Source organism: Notothenia rossii (genome assembly GCF_949606895.1).
Source record: "Notothenia rossii genome assembly, chromosome: 3".
In the NCBI taxonomy this organism is placed as follows: Eukaryota; Metazoa; Chordata; class Actinopteri; order Perciformes; family Nototheniidae; genus Notothenia; species Notothenia rossii.
The window spans coordinates 37730790-37749251 of NC_136901.1; the positions used below are offsets into that span (position 1 = coordinate 37730790).

At 41.5% G+C, this 18462-nt stretch overlaps 1 protein-coding gene across 7 annotated transcripts in view; it reads left to right on the forward strand.

The window, feature by feature from the left end:
* The window catches only part of LOC307033394 (phosphatidylinositol-binding clathrin assembly protein), an 84759-nt gene that overhangs the window by 43856 nt on the left and 22441 nt on the right, over positions 1-18462 (forward strand). For 6 of the 7 annotated variants that reach the window (XM_079671845.1, XM_079671849.1, XM_079671847.1 and 3 more), the window contains 5 exons: positions 1905-1990; positions 2649-2772; positions 10038-10174; positions 11447-11547; positions 15254-15349. In XM_079671845.1, coding sequence (XP_079527971.1) covers positions 1905-1990; positions 2649-2772; positions 10038-10174; positions 11447-11547; positions 15254-15349 — 544 coding nt within the window. The remainder of the gene's footprint in view (positions 1-1904; positions 1991-2648; positions 2773-10037; positions 10175-11446; positions 11548-15253; positions 15350-18462) is intronic. The other variant, XM_079671850.1, reaches the window with a different exon arrangement.

The window sequence follows — 18462 nt, forward strand, 5'->3', positions numbered from 1 at the left end:
CACACACACACACACACACACACACACACACACACACACACACACACACACACACACACACACACACACACACACACACACACACACACACACACACACACACACACACACACACACACACACACACACACACACACACACACACACACACACACACACACACACACACACACACAGTCAGAGCTCTGGCACGACAAGCAAAAGGCCATGAAACCTCATGAATATAAAATGAGGCTTCACCTCTCCGCCCCGCCGTCTGCATGAAAGAATCCCTGCACTGGGTTTCTCATTTACCCCCCTCCCCCCCTCCCCCTGTGCCTTCTTCTGACATATTGCTTATTTTCTATTTGTCATGCACAACATCGTTGCGTCGACATGCATGGCGGAGAGCATGACCGGAGCATTACTGTGTCATTATTTTAAAGAAAGGAAACACGGGAGAGAAGAAAGGGGGATTCTCTCTTTGCTCATTTTTTGTTCCAAAGTTATCTCTAAACGTCTTTGGATAAAAAGGTGCACAATATGTCAAAAGGAAAACCCTACTGAGTGAGTGTTTGTGTCAAAGCTAATATTGACCGGGCATACACTGGGTCCTCTTTTCACCCATTCACACACACTGACAGTAAAAGATGGCTTCTTTTTCTTCTGCTGTTTCTTTAACAACCAGGCAACACTTTTGGCAAGAACACGCAGAGTCTAGCCAGCCTGTGTGTGTGTGTGTGTGTGTCCGTGTGTGTGTGTGTCCTACAAAGAGCCCACGTTGCATTCTTGTGGACGGAGAGACAGACATGACGTTGTCAGATTTTCTCAGTGGAAGTATTTCCTCTCCACAGCCAGAACTGTTTCTTCTCCTGCGTGAAAAAAAAGAAACCACATGGTCGTGCACTTCATAACAATTGTGCTCTCCTGTCTCCCGTGGTTTCTGGAAGCATTAACTGAAGACATTTGGAGTCAAAACTCGCAGCTGAGTTGTGTTTCGCGGTGTAGCGTAGCAACAATCCCCTAGTAACCCAATCACTTAAGTTGTACTCGAGAATGGTTGAGCTCAAATTGAATGCAGCTCCCCGAAGCCATCTTACAACGAAAGAGGGATTTTAAAGCCTGTAAATGTCAGAAAAGTTAGTTCACTTTCAATCAGATTCGGTTAAACTACAATTTAGACACACTTGGGTACAGACTATACCCTGGCACTCATTTTCAAGTACAACAGGACCTGAGTGTCGAGGGACATTTCTTGATAAGCAAGAAAACAAAAGGAAGTTATGTTGTGTGCACGTAGCAACACTCCCCTAGTAACCCGATCACTTAAGTTGTACTCCAGAGTGGTTAAGCTCAAATTGAATGCAGCTCCCTGAAGCCATCTTACAACGAAAGAGGGATTTAGAGCTTGTAAACGTCAGGAAAATGAGTTTATTTGTTCTCCCTGTGTCAAAGAGATTGGGTTAAACTAGAGTTGAGACACACTTGGGCACAGACTACATCCTGGCACTTATTTTCAAGCACAACAGGACCTCGCAGTGTCGAGGGAAACTTCCTGATAAGCAAAAAGGATGTTGAACGGGTGAAATAAAATGAAGGAAACTGCTAACCTATCGGCCTCTGCTCGGCTCGCGTGAAGAAGTGGCGCTCTTCACCTTTTTTTCCCCTCGCCCTTTGTTTTCCAACCTCCTCCTTTGTTCTCTCTCTCTCTCTCCTTTGAGTCTCCTGCTAACTAACGGTGTGTGAGTGTTTGCTGCATGTTGCCATGGCTATTCCTGGAGCCTGATGCACTCTGTTACCTTCCTGTGAGACCAACTAACTCTGGGTGCTGCTGTGTTTGTGTGTGTTTGAAGATCTTCTCAGTGAATAGAAGAGAGAAAGTAGAAAAAGTGAAGGTGCTGACTGAATGTGTTTCTTCTCTCCAGGCCCCCAGCAGCCTCCTGGAGGCTTTGGAGCAGCACCTGGCCTCCCTGGAGGGCAAGAAGACAAAGGAGTTAAACGCAGACACTAGGTAGACATCTTAATGTGCAACTCCCAGTTGACTTTTTTTAAATGACAGCTCAAGACACAGCTTTTTAGATAACTTCTAATTTATTTTATATTGTTTTATTTATTTATTCTATAGGTTTTTATTTATATTTATTCATTTTTTATAGTTTTATTAGCCACATCCCATTTTAAATTGGTCTTCCAATCTTTATTATTCTAATTAATTTTTATATTGTTTTATTTATTTTATAGGTTTTTATATATGTGTTAATTTGATAGTTTTATTGGTGACATCCCCTTTTGAAATTGGTATTTTAATATTTATTATTCCTATTCATTTTTATTAGATTTTTTATTAGTAATTTTTTGTTTTTATTTTATAGGTTTTGATATTTTATTGTTTTCTTTGTCTGCCCTTATTGAGAGAGGGCTTATTTATGTGATTGTATTTTATTTTCCTTATCACACTCTTTTACCTCCTTGTGTCCATTGAACTGTTATATTATGTTTTAAGTTAACTGCATGTGTGCAAAAAAACTTTAACGTTTGTCCTTATGCGTATTCCTTTTTTAAATGTCTGACCAGTGCCATGTTCTGAAATCACATTGAGTTGCACCTGGTGTACGAAAGGTGCCTGATTACATTTCAGAATAAGTTTGACATATTTCCCCTTTTTGCAGGGCGTCCACCCTGTCCAGCGCCGTCTCGTCCCTCTCCTCCACCGGCATGTCCTTCAGCCGGATGGACGAGAAGGAGAAGCAGCAGGCCCTGGAGGAGGAGCAGGCCCGACTGCAGGCTCTCAAGGTAACACACTCTCCTCTCTAACAAATCCCCTCTGAGGCAGTGAGACAGGAGCTGGAGCAGCAGAGAGTCTAAAAACACAACTGCTGCCACCCTCTCCTCCTCTCAGACTGTGATTGTTAGGGTTTATAAGTGTAGGACCCATTTAAAGTATTAAAGGTCACCTATCATACTATTTCTAGGCAACAGCATAGGTCTCAGATATATAAAAAACATGTCTATGAAGTGTTTTGCTCAAAATACCAAACAGACCACCCATTCTAGCCATGCCTCATATCCCTCTATTTCACTTCCTGTTTCAAAAGTGCTGATTCGGGGTATTCATTTCATTTCAAACCTTTATTTAACCAGGTGTATCCATCGAGATCATTGATCTCTTTTTCAAGGGAGACCTGCTCAAGTAGGTTCCACATGAAACATAAAAACATAAACAGAACAACAAAAAGGAAATCATACAGCATCATTACAGGGATTACAATTTACAATAACTATCCACATGAGCAGGTTCCAACAGCTTCCGATTGAGTAGCATCCAACCGAGCTTTAAAAACATTTAGTGGCACCAGATTGCTCAGTTTCCATTTCAATTGCAGACTATTCCAAGACAGAGGAGCTGCACTTCTGAAAGCTATCTTCCCTTAGACTGTCCTAGCAGTTGGCACATTTAATAAAACCACAGCATGCGATCTCAGGCAGTAGCCACTTACAATTCACCGTGAGATCAGGGAGCAGATGTAGGATGGAAGTTTCCCTAACATGGCTTTGTATATAAAAATGTACCAGTGACTGAGCCTCCGTACAGTTAGAGAAGGCAAACCTGCTCTTGCATACAGGGTACAGTGCAGAGTCCTGCATCAGGTCGGGTACCCGCCGGGTGACCCGCAAAAAACGCGATTAACGGGTGGTATTTTTTCCGGGTTCGGTTCTGGGTAAAACAAAGATGATGCGGGTCGGGTCGCGGGTGTTGCATAATAAATATATAAAAAATATTTTAGTTTAATGTTTAAATCCTCAGACCTCTCCCCCGCGCATAACCGCGCATAATCATAACCTCTGCAGCTTATCAATCTGCTGCTGAGCGCGCCACATTCAAAATGGCTGAGGTGAAGCTCTCTAGCGGAGAATACAGCATTTTCAATAAATCCAACGTCTGGGAGGCTTTTGGTGTTATCCTAGATGGAGAAAATAACCAACATCCCACGCTTTTTGAGACAAATATGCAACTGCGTTTGTTAATAATTGCACGTTTTCACTGCTCATATATATGCGGGTTTGGGTTGGGTTGCGGATCTTGTGCCGACGGGACGGGTCGGGTTCAGGAACTAATTGGCAATATGTGCGGGGGGCGGGTTCGGTATTGCGGGTGCGGGGCGGCAGCGGTTCTTGAAAATCAGACCCGTGCAGGACTCTGGTACAGTGATGGGTTAATAATTTAAAGTTTGTCACAAATCTCAGCGGACTGTGATACGCTGCATCCAACTTGATTAGGTAATTGGCAGGTTCATTCATATAAAACAAATCACCATAGTCCAGAACAGGTAAAAAGGTCACAGTGAGCCTTTTCCTGGCTTCAAAAGAGAAACAGGACTTGTTCCTGTAGAAGAAACCTAGCCTAACCCTCCCTTTTTTAAGCAGGTTATTGACATGAGGTTTAAAAGTGAGACAATCATCAAGCCAGATACCAAGGTATTTGTAACAGGTAACCTTCAAGTTTTATTCCTTGCGTATTTACAATATCCAAAGCAGGCTCTGTTGTCTTTTTAGCTTTTGAAATGAGCATTACCTTGGTTTTATCAACATTTAAAAGAAGCTTAAGTTCAGAGAGCTGAGTCTGAATAATGTTAAAAACAGCTTGTAATTTAACACCAGCCTCCCTAATGGAGGGACCTGTACAGCACATCACGGTATCGTCCGCATAAAAATGTAAGGTTGCTCCATCGACTTTTTCACCTAAATTATTGATATTGATGGATAATAATAGTGGACCTAAAACAGAACCTTGTGGTACACCATTAGTTATGTTTAACCACTCAGAAGGGGCTGTCTACTACTACTGGCCTGATGTGCTTTAGAGTTGGTCCAATTGTGTAGCATGGGCCTGGAGCAGGGGTCTGCAACCTTTTTGACCAAAAGAGCAATTTTGCTCCTTTTTCCCAAACATTTTTTTGTCTGGAGCCGCAAAACATATTTCATAGTTTGATAGCTAATAAAGTTGTATTTATTGTTATATCAGACAAAACTATTTTTTTTTTGCATTTATTAGGCTATTTATTACATTATATAAAACTGTTAACCTCTAATAAGAAACAAAGAACTCCTATAAGGAGAATTAGAAATAATACACAGGCCTACTTTAAAATAAATTAAACACAGCACTTGAGGAGTCATCTGCACATTTGAAGGAAAAAAAAATATTATTAAAATGGGCCCACTTTGAAATAAATAAAACATATAGCTGCACCCTAAAAAGAGTTAAAGGTAGGTAAGAATGGAGAAACCAGCTCGAGTGCGCTAGAATTTGAAAATACACAACTGGAACAAATATGCCTCTTCCTTCAGACTTTCTCACAGAGTCCCTCCTCCAACACACACGAACGGACACATGACCAATGAGGGCACGAGATAAGTTTGTGCACAGATGGAAGGCTGACAGGCAGGTAGGCCATCCAATCATTTTAGCCCTCGTGCTTTTTACAGCGCTACGGCTTCCACAGATTAATTTGTTTATGTATTTATTGTCAAAGCATTTAATATATTCATTGCTATCGGGACGTTAAGAGCATTCCATGGAATATAACAAAAAGTGTTTTCTGAAATAAATTACATACCCCATTGAATTATGACTGAAGATCGTCAGCTGTCTTCCTCTCCCGTGTTGTTCCTCGACACGTAAAGGCTGCAGTGCAGCACCTTTGACAACTTCTCTCTACATATCAAACATACCGGTAAACCAGCATCGTTTGCTGTGAAAGCATATAACTCTGTCCGCACAGAATTAAATCCTGTGTTCCTCCGGTACTTTTCTTTGATTTATCCATAGTTCGCTCATCGAGCCGGGGGTCAGGTTATTCGCCTCCAAGAAAAGGCGCTCGCGCGGGACCGTAGCAGGATGTGACGCATATTTTAATCGAAACCGTTTTGTTTTTTATTTATGTGTCACAGTATCACCTCAAAATACAAGATACGAAACATTTTCAACCATGCAACAAAATATAAATAGTCCTACAAATACTTTTATTTTATTTCCTTCTTATTTTTGTCTAAACTCAAGGGAGCCAGAGCAGAGGGCTTAAAGGGCCGCATGCGGCCCGAGGGCCGCGGGTTGCCGACCCCTGGCCTGGAGGAACCCATTCAATTCGGAGCACATCCAAATCAGGGGGTGGATACACACATTATCTTTCACTTTTCACTTTCACTGGAAAAGGCCTTGACGGAGGTCTGCGCTCCCTAAGGTGCTTTTAGCTGTAATATTTTTCGGACCACATGCTAATGCCGTGTGTAAATGGGGTCTTAAACAGCTCCTAATGCAGTAGATGGTGATAACACAGGGGTTATCCTCAGCTTCACCTCTGTTTAACTCGCTGTCCAAATATTTCCCCGAATTTTATTTTTCTTCTGTGCACTGAGTTTAAGCACACAGAGCCTCAGAGTTCGTGTCGGTACACAAGGCCAATAATCGGATGCCGTTAACGTTATTTATGAAGCTTGTTCTATAAAGCATTTTGTATATTACACTTTTTTTTGTTTCCTTTTCAAAATTGTACACGTTTTCACTTCTGATCCCAAAGGTTGCAAATGGCTGGGACATCTCCCAAGGGAAGTTTTAACTTGGGAATTTTGGAAAACAAATATATTTTCCTCACAACTTCCACATAAAAGGGAAGCTATTTACTAAGAGAAACACATGTAGTCCATAGAGTGGATATGGAGGCCTAAGAGGAAATTATATATATTTTTTGTGTCATAATAGTCAATATCTGGACGTGACATGGTAAATATAGCCTTATATAAAATGACTCATACATTTCCTTTTTATTCCTGTTATTTATTGCCATGGAGAATTTCCATCTTGAATATACACACAGAATTCAGATTTTTGAACAAAACTAGACATTAAACCAATCAAACCCTTTATAAACCCTTTATAGAGCTGTATGTTCTTGTAGGGTATGAAAATGATAGTGATTTTCAGCAGATTTGACAAAATAGAAACACTTTTCAAGGTATATGTGTGCTTTCAGGGATGTTATGTTGGATAAGAACTGAAGAAACGCATCACTAAAGTGTTACTGCAGTCCTCGCCTTAGACTAAAAACCATGCTGTGCCTAGCAGCGCAGCAAAGGACTTCTGCAGGAACAAAACAACACTTAAAGCACTGACAAAAAAATCACATGTATCTACTGCTCCACTTTCCTGTTTGGATAGAGTGCTCGGAAACTTTGGCGATTTCTGATCCCCGGTTGGTGTGTGTGTGTGTGTGTGTGTGTGTGTGTGTGTGTGTGTGTGTGTGTGTGTGTGTGTGTGTGTGTGTGTGTGTGTGTGTGTGTGTGTGTGTGTGTGTGTGTGTGTGTGTGTGTGTGTGTGTGTGTGTGTGTGTGTGTGTGTGTGTGTGTGTGTGTGTGTGTGTGTGTGTGTGTGTGTGTGTGTGTGTGTGTGTGTGTGTGTGTGTGTGTGTGTGTGTGTGTGTGTGTGTGTGTGTGTGTGTGTGTGTGTGTGTGTGTGTGTGTGTGTGTGTGTGTGTGTGTGTGTGTGTGTGTGTGTGTGTGTGTGTGTGTGTGTGTGTGTGTGTGTGTGTGTGTGTGTGTTCTTCGCAAGCTTTGTTGATCCACTTGCGTGTTTCGTGGCAGATAAGTGTGCAGCCGGTGTGTTTGTTTTTGTGTGTGTGCGCTGTTGATTGGATTTTAGCGAGCTGTTTACTCTGTGCCCTTGGTTGCCCCGCTTTCTGCCGAAGTCCACTGATTACCTCTGGGTTTAGAGTGAGGGGAGACGGGAGATAAAGTGAGTGAGAACATAACGGAGGGAGAAAGACGGGGCGAGTAAGGGTCGACCAAATACTCCGAGTCCAGCTGTCTGAGCGCTCTGCTGTCCATATGGACACACACACACACACACACACACACACACACACACAGTTACTGCTACTGTCCAGCTGGTGCCATAACCCAAACAATAACATCAGTTTCCATTTGTTCCTCGCTACGCCGTCAGAATATAAATGAAGGGGACTCGTTTTATAGCTAGATGCCTACTTTGATCATTCCAAATTGGGAAAAACAATTGTTACAGCAGCAATGTGTTCAGGCATGTATGTAAAGGGTGGAACAAATGATAGGGTTAGAACAAAAAACATATATATATACATATCTACTGTAGGAAGGACATGAACTACAAAGAATACACAATATAATGTTCTTGATAAGTTAGTTCTATAAAAGGCCAATATACTACAGCAACAGAAATATAGACGTATATATATATTACAGTAACAGCAACATGTACACATATGATAGTATATCAAAAGTTATATTAGTCCAAATTCTTTCAGAGGTTATAAAGTCAATCGGTTCATTTCCAACTACAATGTTTGAGTTTGAAACTGAATAAAACCCCCTGGGTAAAGCAGAAAAAGCAGCATGTTTGTTCTTCCTCATACTAAGAGACCGTGCCTTTTTGTTCTGCTTGAAATTGCTTTCCCCTTTTCTCCCAAACACTACATGTTCTGTTGTTATTCCACAGTACATGTCCCCACGTGATAAGACACGACTGTATTGATCCCCGCGGAGGAATTAGGTCACTGCGGCAGAAAGAGTAAAGAAGATCCGGCGGGAAATGTAGGCAGATGGCACCGGGGAAACAAAGCAATAAAACGGCGAGAATGTTCAAATCAAATCAATAAAGCAATTCAATTTGATGTCGTCGCTTATGGGATTAAACAGAAAAACAGTGGAGGTACCATATAGCCCGTACAGAGGAACAGAATGGCTCACCTATTATAGATTCAATTCACTTTATTGATGTTTACTAGCACCGTAAAGCCAGAGATTGATAGGAAGTTGTTCGGTCAGATTTCCCTTCTGCATCAAACTGACCCTGAAGCCAAATGTTCAAATTCATGCAAGAAATGGAAGTCTGGAGGAAGGGAGGTGTTTTCTAATGTGTGTCTTCAAAGAGATATTACAGCTTTTAAAATCACTTTTTTCCCAGCGTTATCCAGATTGGTTTCTTACCTCTACTGTGAGACGTTAACATTTTTGATTTACTGCGAATATCGGCAGTATTTCCGCTCCATCTTTCCTCAAAAATCAAAACCAATTTCAGGTTTGTTCCTGACGTTGCTTCAGTGTGAGTGGGGGGGGGGGCCTTTTGCTGATGTTTGTGTATCTGTCAATCTGTCTGTCTGCATTTCAGCTGAGTTTCATCAGTACCGGGTCAAATACAGTTTAAGAGGCAATAAAAAATATTCTTAGGTAGCTTTCTCCTCTCTAGCAAACCAGCACGAGTCATTTCAAGTACTTTCACCTAATCATTTGTCATTGCATATATTGTGTATGCTGAACCGCACCACCTGGCAACCTTGGCAAAAGAAAATTAAATATATAAACTACCTTTACAAATTTAATTGGATGCAAGACTGGCTTTAAGTATTAAATCTTAAGCCAAGGACGGTCTGAATATCACAAAACGATACATTTTTAACGGTCTGCTTTTACTCCGACATTGGGCTTATTTGCTTTGAAATGTTTGACAAGAGCTTTTAAACAAATAGATTTACTGGGACAGCTATTTGGATGTGTCATTGTGCACACCTTTAAAGGTCCCCTATTATACATATATATATATATATATATGATATATTATTATATAAAGTGCTGATTCTCTGTCTGTTACTTTAGATGAAAATAAGGAGGCCCTCCCCACGCCCCTCTGAGAGAGATTTGGTTAAAAAGAACACAATGGTGCTCTAGGAGGAGATTCAGGTGATCCGGGTGGGGGGGGGGGGGGTTACCTTGGTTGGTGATTGGCTAATGGTTACACAAGCCAAAACATCGTTATGACATCATAAAGTGGCCAAAATCTGATCAGCTCATTTTCAGACAGGTTTTTATAGAAATGGATCAGGACAAAAAGAGAGAGAATGGAAGAAGTGGATTTTGCATAATAGGGGACCTTTTTAAAAGGTTATATACACCAAACTCTTATACCTTTTGTCGAGGTTATATCAGTGTTGAAGTAAATCTAATTGTTGTTTTTCCTCCCTGTCCTCCAGGACCAGCGCCTGAAGGAGATGGGCATGTCGACCCCCCCCTCCGCCTCCCCCAGCAGCCAGTCGATAGGCAGTGCCAACAACAACAACCACGTCACACACACCCCGGAGCTGTTCACGTCCACGATGTCTGCCAACAGGTACACACACACACACACACACACACACACACACACACACACACACACACACACACACACACACACACACACGCGCACGCACACACAATAATAATAATCTTTATTTGTATAGCACCTTTGATACGATAAGTGCCGTCCAAAGGGCTTCACATTGATATCACACAGAATACAGTTACCAGTAAACGACATAAAACAAACAAAAGTAGACATGTAAAAAATACATTTAGATTAAAGGTACAACGATGAGTGTGCATTAAACGGAGGATAGTGCAAATTCAACCGGTTAAAATTAGGGTTGCCAGAAACTGACCATGATCAAAATCGATTATTCGGCAGCCCTGGCGAATAATCATCGATTATTCGACCGACCCCCCCCCCCCCCCCCCCGCGGGACAGTGTAGCGTGCTGCAGCAGCAGTCTGCTCTGCACGCAGGCTTCCTCCAAGTTTACAGTAAAACAAACTGGTGGTTGTGACCAATGGCAATTTACAATTATTAAAACTATTATTAGCAATAGTCTATATTTTGGTTGAAACTAAGAAAAAAAACATAAAAAATATATATAAATAAAATCGATTTTTAAAAATAATATTCGATTATCGAGACTGTAACGAATAATCGAATAATCACTGGCATCCCTAGTTAAAATGAATCGCAATGCATAGAGAAAGAGCAGGAGTTTACTTTGTATTAAAAACACACACACAGCAGTTTCAGTAAAATGTCTATATTGTCGAGATATTGAATCACGTTCACAGAAAACTATAAATAAACACTTTTGAATGTGACTGTATGTAAAGTCCACTGCCCGAGTCAATTCTGAGACATCCTTCAGAAAATGTCTGATTCCCGCTGTAATAGAATCACAACGAGACTATTTGTTCTTGATAATTGGTACAGAATTTATCCCCAACATGCCCACGGTTACAGGCTCTGGATTTACCGCTCCCAACTGTTTTATTGCTCAGTAGAAGTTTTCACAGCCCTTTAGAGAGCGAGGATTAATCTCTATCTGTGACGAACGAACATTTTTAGTGGCGACTTTTGCTATTTATGCTCGATTGATTAAATATTAATGCTCTGTCCTCCATCTGTCTTTCCTTACCTCTCTTTTCTTTTTCTCTTTATCTCTGGCTGACTTATTCCCTTGATTTATTTTACCTTTTGCTTTCCCTCGTTCATCTCTCGGCCCTTTATTCTCCTCTCCTTTCCAATCCTCCCGTATTTATCCATCCCACTTTCTCTCTCCTCCCTCTTTCTCCCCTCTCTTCAGTGTACCCAATCTGAACAGTGACCTGTTTGATCTTCAGCCGGCCTTCATCCCCGCTGTGCAGAGCAACCCTTCAATCTCCACTGCCAACAGTGCCTGGGGAGGTACGCTGCGCGCGCGCGCGCGCGCACACACACACACACACACACACACACACACACACACACACACACACACACACACACACACACACACACACAGGTTTTTTTTCTCAATCTCGAGTACGCTTGCTTGGTAGCACACGTCTTCAGAGTCACTTGCCTCAGAAGCGAGGCAAGAATCCTTCCTGGCATTCGGAAAACAAAGAGTGGAACAGGCTAGCAAGTGTGCAGGTGTGCGTCATATGAGAGGCCCCGCCTTACATTTTCCGCCACAGATTTGGGGAAATTGGTCCGTGCGCAAAGCATTGTGGGGATTTTAAGACCGCGGAGTCTAAACATTTGCAGCCTCGACATTTCTCCAAACGAAGTACACCGGGCTCGGTAGATTTCCAAGTATGCTGGACATTGGAACAGTCCTTCGGCTGCACTCGATGACGTAGTATGCGTGAAATAGTGCCTCTGGAGCAGCTTTACTCGAGATTGAGAAACTCTCTCTCTCTCTCTCTCTCTCTCTCTCTCTCTCTCTCTCTCTCTCTCTCTCTCTCTCTCTCTCACACACATCCATTTATGTCTGAGTGTTTTTTCGGCATTCGAGGGATTTTCTCCCTCTGCCCGGCCATACATCTCATGTCCGCCCATCTGTCGAGCCTTTCGTTTATCTTTCTATGTAAACCATCCATCCGCAGGTCATCATCCCCTCCTTCCCTTCAGAAACTAACGTTGCATGACGCAGCCGGTGTCTTGTGTAGAGACACGCATTTCAGGCGTTTACACTGAGAAGCATTTTTGTTAAAAACGAATCCTGCACCCTCTCCTCGTTTACTTCTTTGCGTCAGAAATGCTGAGCAACAACATAAACTTTCACAGACTAGCTTTGCCGTATCCACCCTTCTATTTTCGAATAAGGTGACATTTTAGCTGCAGATTAAAATGTAGCACAGAGATGCATCTGGAAGCAGTGAGGAGTATTACGAGGCTTTATGACAGAGGATTAAACGGAAGCCATTTGGCCAGACTTCAGAGTCAGAGCTGCTTCTCGCTCAGATATCTTCTCCTCACACTCTCAGTGGCTCTGACACTGGAGCAGAGATAACGATCCCATGTGTTTTTCTCCAAAACAACACGAAGGATACTTCAGTGTTTCCGACGTTTATGGCCTCGGGCTTTCGCTGATGAAGTGTTCAGGCGGGCAGGAGAATGGAGAACATGTTTTATTAAAGGCATAGTTTGTCATTTTAGGAAATGTACTTTGCTCTCTGGCAGAGAGTTGGAAAGGAAGGTTTATATGAGGATCATGTGAAGCTACAACGGGTTAGCTTAGCTTAGAAAGACTAGAAATATATGGAAACGGCTAGCTTGGCTCTGCCCAAAGCTAATAGAAGTGTCTTAGCAGCTCTTCAGAAGCTATATAGCCCAAAGTTGAATCTCAAAAGCCAATTTGGAAAACAACAATTGCCTTTTTTATGAGGGGAACTTTGCCGGATAATTGACCTCGTTAGTCCAAGAAATGTGCTGTGTCTAGCCAAGACATCTTGATACATGATCCCCTGTAAAACTTAATTTGTTAATTGTTTTGGTTGAGGTACATTTTTGGACAGCCAGGCAAGCCGTTTCCTCCTGTTTTCAGTCTGTGCTAAGCTAACTGTCTAAAGATGCTAGCTGCGTCACATAAGAAAATGGTAATGACAGCGTACAATCTGCTTGTAAGTCCAAGGAAGCTACTGTGCCCGGATAAGAAATAGTTTGGTATAAAACCCCCTGTAGGTTTCGAATAAAACAAGTGGCATATAGCATGTTTTTGTGAGCTTTACCGGTTTTTGTACAGAGCCAGTTTTCAGTCTTTGTGCTAAGCTACCCGTCTGAAGATGCTATATTTCGGTCACATAAGTAAAAAAACACCATCTGCTTTACTCTAAATCAGTACATCTTTCTATATGCCATCGTTATCAAGTCTAGATCATGATTCTGAATCGCTGCGATGTTTCCTGAAAGGTTAGTTGTCACAACAGACATTGTTTTGTTCTGTCGGTCTTGTGAGCGGTGTGTATTTATTCTTGTTTCCTGGAAAGCCACAAAGACAACGGCTCTGAGGCTTCAAGCCCTAATCCCTAGCTGGGATGTGGATGGAGAAAAAAAAAAAAAAACAGGAGGTGCATCGGTGGATTTTCTGATGCACAGCTTAACTCTCCTGTGAAGCCTGAGATACCCTCGACAGAATCCCAAGTTACTAAGCAACAATACGCTGAAGAGTGTAGTGTCTATGCTGCTCATCTAATGGGATTAGTTTAACAGCAGGAGGTGGGATCCTTTACAAGGAAACAACATGATGATAAATCACAATTTGATGTTTCTATCTAGTTATCTGGGGTTGAACTGTCTCTTATACTCTTTTTCCTCAATACATTATAGGTCTCAGATATATACAAAACATGTCTCTGAAGTGTTTGGCTCCAAACACCAAACAGATCATTGCAGCATTACCCATAATCCCCTCTGTTTCAGGCCTGTTTCCAAAGTGCTGATTCTCTGTCTGTTACTTTAGATGAAAATAAGGAGCCCCTCCCCACGCCCCTCTGAGAGACATTTGGTTACAAAGAACTCAATGGTGCTCTAGGAGGAGATTCAGGTGATAAGGGGGGGCGGGGGGTTACCGTGGTTGGTGATTGGCTAATGGTTACACAAGACAAAACATCGTTATGACATCATAAAGTGGCCAAAATCTGATCGGCTCCTTTTCAGACAGGTTTTTATTTAATGGCGCATTTCCACTGCGGGGCCTCGCACGGCTTAGTACGGTATAGTTAGGCCTTGGTAGGCCAGGCTCACTTTATGCTGCGTTTCCATTACAGTTTAGGAACTTGGGCAGTATCTATAGTAACGCAGTGTAGGCGGGGCCGTGACGTCATCTTCAAAGCGAACCACAACACCAACATCCGCCGTTAGCTGTTAGCCCTCAGAGAACACAGCTCCTTATATCTGTTCAGAAACTGGACAAAAGTTAAACAAGTACAAACAAAAGTTAAACAAGTACAAACCACAGACTGTCTGTGTCATGGCGAATACAGTCGCTGCTTTATTTATGTCTGTAGGCCGTTGTTGTGAGTGTGGACGGTCGGAGCATATACAACGTTAGCTTAGCTGATCTCCATTCAGAAAACACGCATTTTAAAAGGTGTATCCCCTGCCGTCTGTCTGCACACTTGTCAAAGCATTAATTCATGGTTTTTACTAACCGGTATCAGTATGTTGTTACTTCGGCATCATTTTGAAACGTGTATTACAATTAAATCACGGTCAAATATGTTAATTATGTTGTAGTTGTAGCCCCCTTGCCAGCGATTCTCTCACTAGTTTAGCATACTCAGCCCGGTTGTTGGCCCGGAAAGAACCTGGATTTTGGAGGGCCAGAAAAACTGTGAAAAAGTACCCGTTAGCCGGAACTACGCCTAGTGGAAACGCAACAAAAAACGGGCCGTGTTTGTCACGGCACGCTTAATCCGTGCTACGCGCTGCAGTGGAAATGCGCCATAAATGGATCAGGACAAAAAGTGAGAGAATCTTTTTTCCTGAAACGTTCAGAATGTCTTTACACAGAGGGGACACATGTTTATGTATACAAGACAGGAACAAGTGGATTTTGCATAACAGGTGACCATTAAACACCCAAACAAGGTTTTTAATCGGTCACGTTTATAACTGCCTCCCTCAGGATTGGAGAACCAGCAGACCACCATGACTGTAGATTTCGATGCCGTGTTTGGGAATAAGACGGCGCCCAGTAACAACGGCACACAACCTGCAGCCGGTAAAGCCAGCTCTGACTGAAAACTAAAAACCTTTCACTGGCAGCACAAGCGTAGCATTAACACTCTGACTAGCTTGGGCGACTTGTTGTTTCTGACTCTGGGTGTTTGCTTTCTCACATAGCCTGTTGTTTGAGTTCTTGCATCTAGAATTCTAATACCGTAATAAAAGTAACCCTAACTTTGCAAAATGGGGTTCAAAAGCCATAGATAAGGGATCAGTTCACTTTTATTGGATTTTAAAAGCAATTTGAGAAGCGGAAACACCTCCAATCTTGAGGAGTTTTCTATCATAGTAGAACATGTAGACTAAATATACAAGAAAGTAGAAGAAAAATAAGAATATTTGGCAGTACGTTTCACTTTCAAGAACTCAGCTTTCCTAATTCTTCAGGACTGTGTCAAAATAATGGATCCAATTTTCTATGGAAAACTCAAACCAGAGTTACATTTCAGAGACCAGCTAAGAAAAGCACAGACAAAGCCGTATAGACGATATTTTCTGTTGTCAAGCAACCAAACTTTGCTGTAACAAGTTAATTACTTGATGGAACAAAAGTTAACTGATCCCAGTCCTGATTTTCCTAACTTAGTAACCCGTCTTTTATCTCAGGGTTCCTACACAGGTCTGCAAATCCTTTAAATCTGAGCAATCAAAGATACTTGATGAATCTACAGAACAAACAGTTAAAACAGGGGGGTCAAACTCAATTTCATCACGGGCCAAATCAGCATTATGGTTGCACTCAAAGGGCCGGTTGTAACTTTAAGACTATATAAATATATAATGTATATAAAATAATGTATTACATTACATATTTGCCTCTGCATTGGATTATTATGGGATAGGGTGATAACTTTATAATTAACTACGTCTGAAAGCAGAAATCTAGGGCAAATAATTGCAAGTTTCTTCAGTGAGAATGTCACAAAATGATTTAAAAAGAAAAGCCAAATTCTGAAAAAAAAGTGTCATTTTGAAAAAAAAATCTAATTCTGAGAAAAAGGCAAATAAAAAAAAAAAAATGCATATTTTGAAGAAAAAAGTCAAATTTGGAGAAAAAGTCAAATTTGAGATGCATTGTGGGACATGTAGTTTATGGGTAACATGCTTCTGTAAAGTAGCATGTAACCGTATAATAAACATTATATTCTTTGCAAGCCCTTGTGGGGCCGCATAAAATGAAGTCGCGGGCTGGATTTGGCCCCCGGGCCTTGAGTTTGACACCCCTGAGTTAAAAGATATTGGTATATTTATGTTGTAGGTTTTTTGAGTCATCAATGGAAAGGGATCATTTCTGGTTAATCGCCCATAATTTTGTGGCATGCATCGTTTAAATGCCAACCGTAATCTTAATAAGTTTAGTTAGAAAGCTGCGTCACAAAGGTCTGTAGAGCCAAATATGTGTTGTTCAGTGCTGCTTGGTGAATGTTCTTATAGTTTTCTGGGTCTACAAGGCTCCAGAAATGTTGTGAGTTTGGCCGAGGCTTACGCTGAACATGATTTTGGAGATGTATAACCTCCATCTCCACAGGATTGACACAGAACAGTTCAGCCATCTTCGTCTTTACATGACATTATAAACCACGATACATCAATTATATAAGTCTCCCTATATCTCTGTGTGAAATTGTTCCATCCTCAAAAAACTGGAGCCCTCTCTCTCAGCTCCTCTGGCTGTTGTTTCTCTGCCTGTTTTGGTAACAGCTCTCGACTGATGGCTCTTAAATGCTGCCGGTCTGGGACTTTGGCTCGGAGCCCTCTTATTGGCTTACTTTCTTTTTAACCTCTCAGCAACTGACACAATCAATCTCTGTACTTCTCAACCCTTTGGGGTCCCGAGACCATTTCATCTTTAAGGCGGAGGTAGTTATCGACAGGAAGCGCAGCTGATAAGAGTGACTATCTGAAGAGGGCGTTCAAAGACAGTTTCTATCATCAAGGGAGGAAGAAGGTCAGGTTATTCATTTCTACCCGTGGGTAGATTTTCGTAGGTTTAAAATGTAAAAAGTACAGAGGCTTCATTCATTGAAAGACAACCCTTCTATCTCAACACATATTGTTAATAAATCCTATGCCAGAACTAAGGGATTGTTTTTTTAGTCTTTATATAGCTAATTCCTCAGTGTCTATTAATGTTTCCAATGAAAGCACAGCGAACTGTTACCCAGGGAGACATGTTCCTTCTTCATGATGGTCATGGGCGCTGTATTCTTTATTTTTAGATGTAAAACCTTATACAACATTAGTGCTGCAGTAACTATTCCCTAGAACAACAAGTGTGTTTTAATCAGCCACGAATAAACAGTACTCAACAGATTAAATCAGACTGTTTATTCCTGTTGGCTTTTGGGGAGTTTTTGGCAATGACGATTGTGTTTTTTAAAGAAAATTGCCAGATTGAACCTTTGTGGTCATTCTTTATTTTAGGGTTGCTTGTTTTCTAAAAGCTTCCAAAGCTAGGTATTTACATAGGAAATGTATTTGTTCTTACATTTTGAAAACGCACCTTGTGCTATTGTGAGTTAGGGTTAGGTTAATGAAACTGTTGAAAGTTATTTTTACATTTTTACTGGTGTACAAAGCTATTAATATTACATTTTATATATTTATTTGCCTTTATTAACCAGTAAACAACTTTCCATCTCACTTAAAGGTAGGGTAGGTAAGAATGGAGAAACCAACTCGAGTGCGCTAGAATTTGAAAATACACAACCGGAAAAAATCTGCCTCTTCCTTCAGACTTCCTCACAGAGCCCCTCCTCCAACACACACGAACGCGCACATGACCAATGAGGGCACGAGATAAGTTTGTGCACAGATGGAAGGCTGACAGGCAGGTAGGCCATCCAGTTATTTTAGCCGGGCCGGCTCAGATGATTGGTCGTGCTTTTTACAGTGCCACGGCTTCCACAGATGACATTTGTTTACGTATTTATTGTCAAAGCATTAATGTATTCATTGCTATCGGGATGTTAAGAGCATTCCATGGAATATAACAAAAAGTGTTTCTGAAGTGAATTACCTACCCCACCTTTAACTTAATATTGCAGGATCAAACTCATTGTCAGTCTGTATCTATCAGAGCGTGTTGTCACACTGACGCTGCTCATT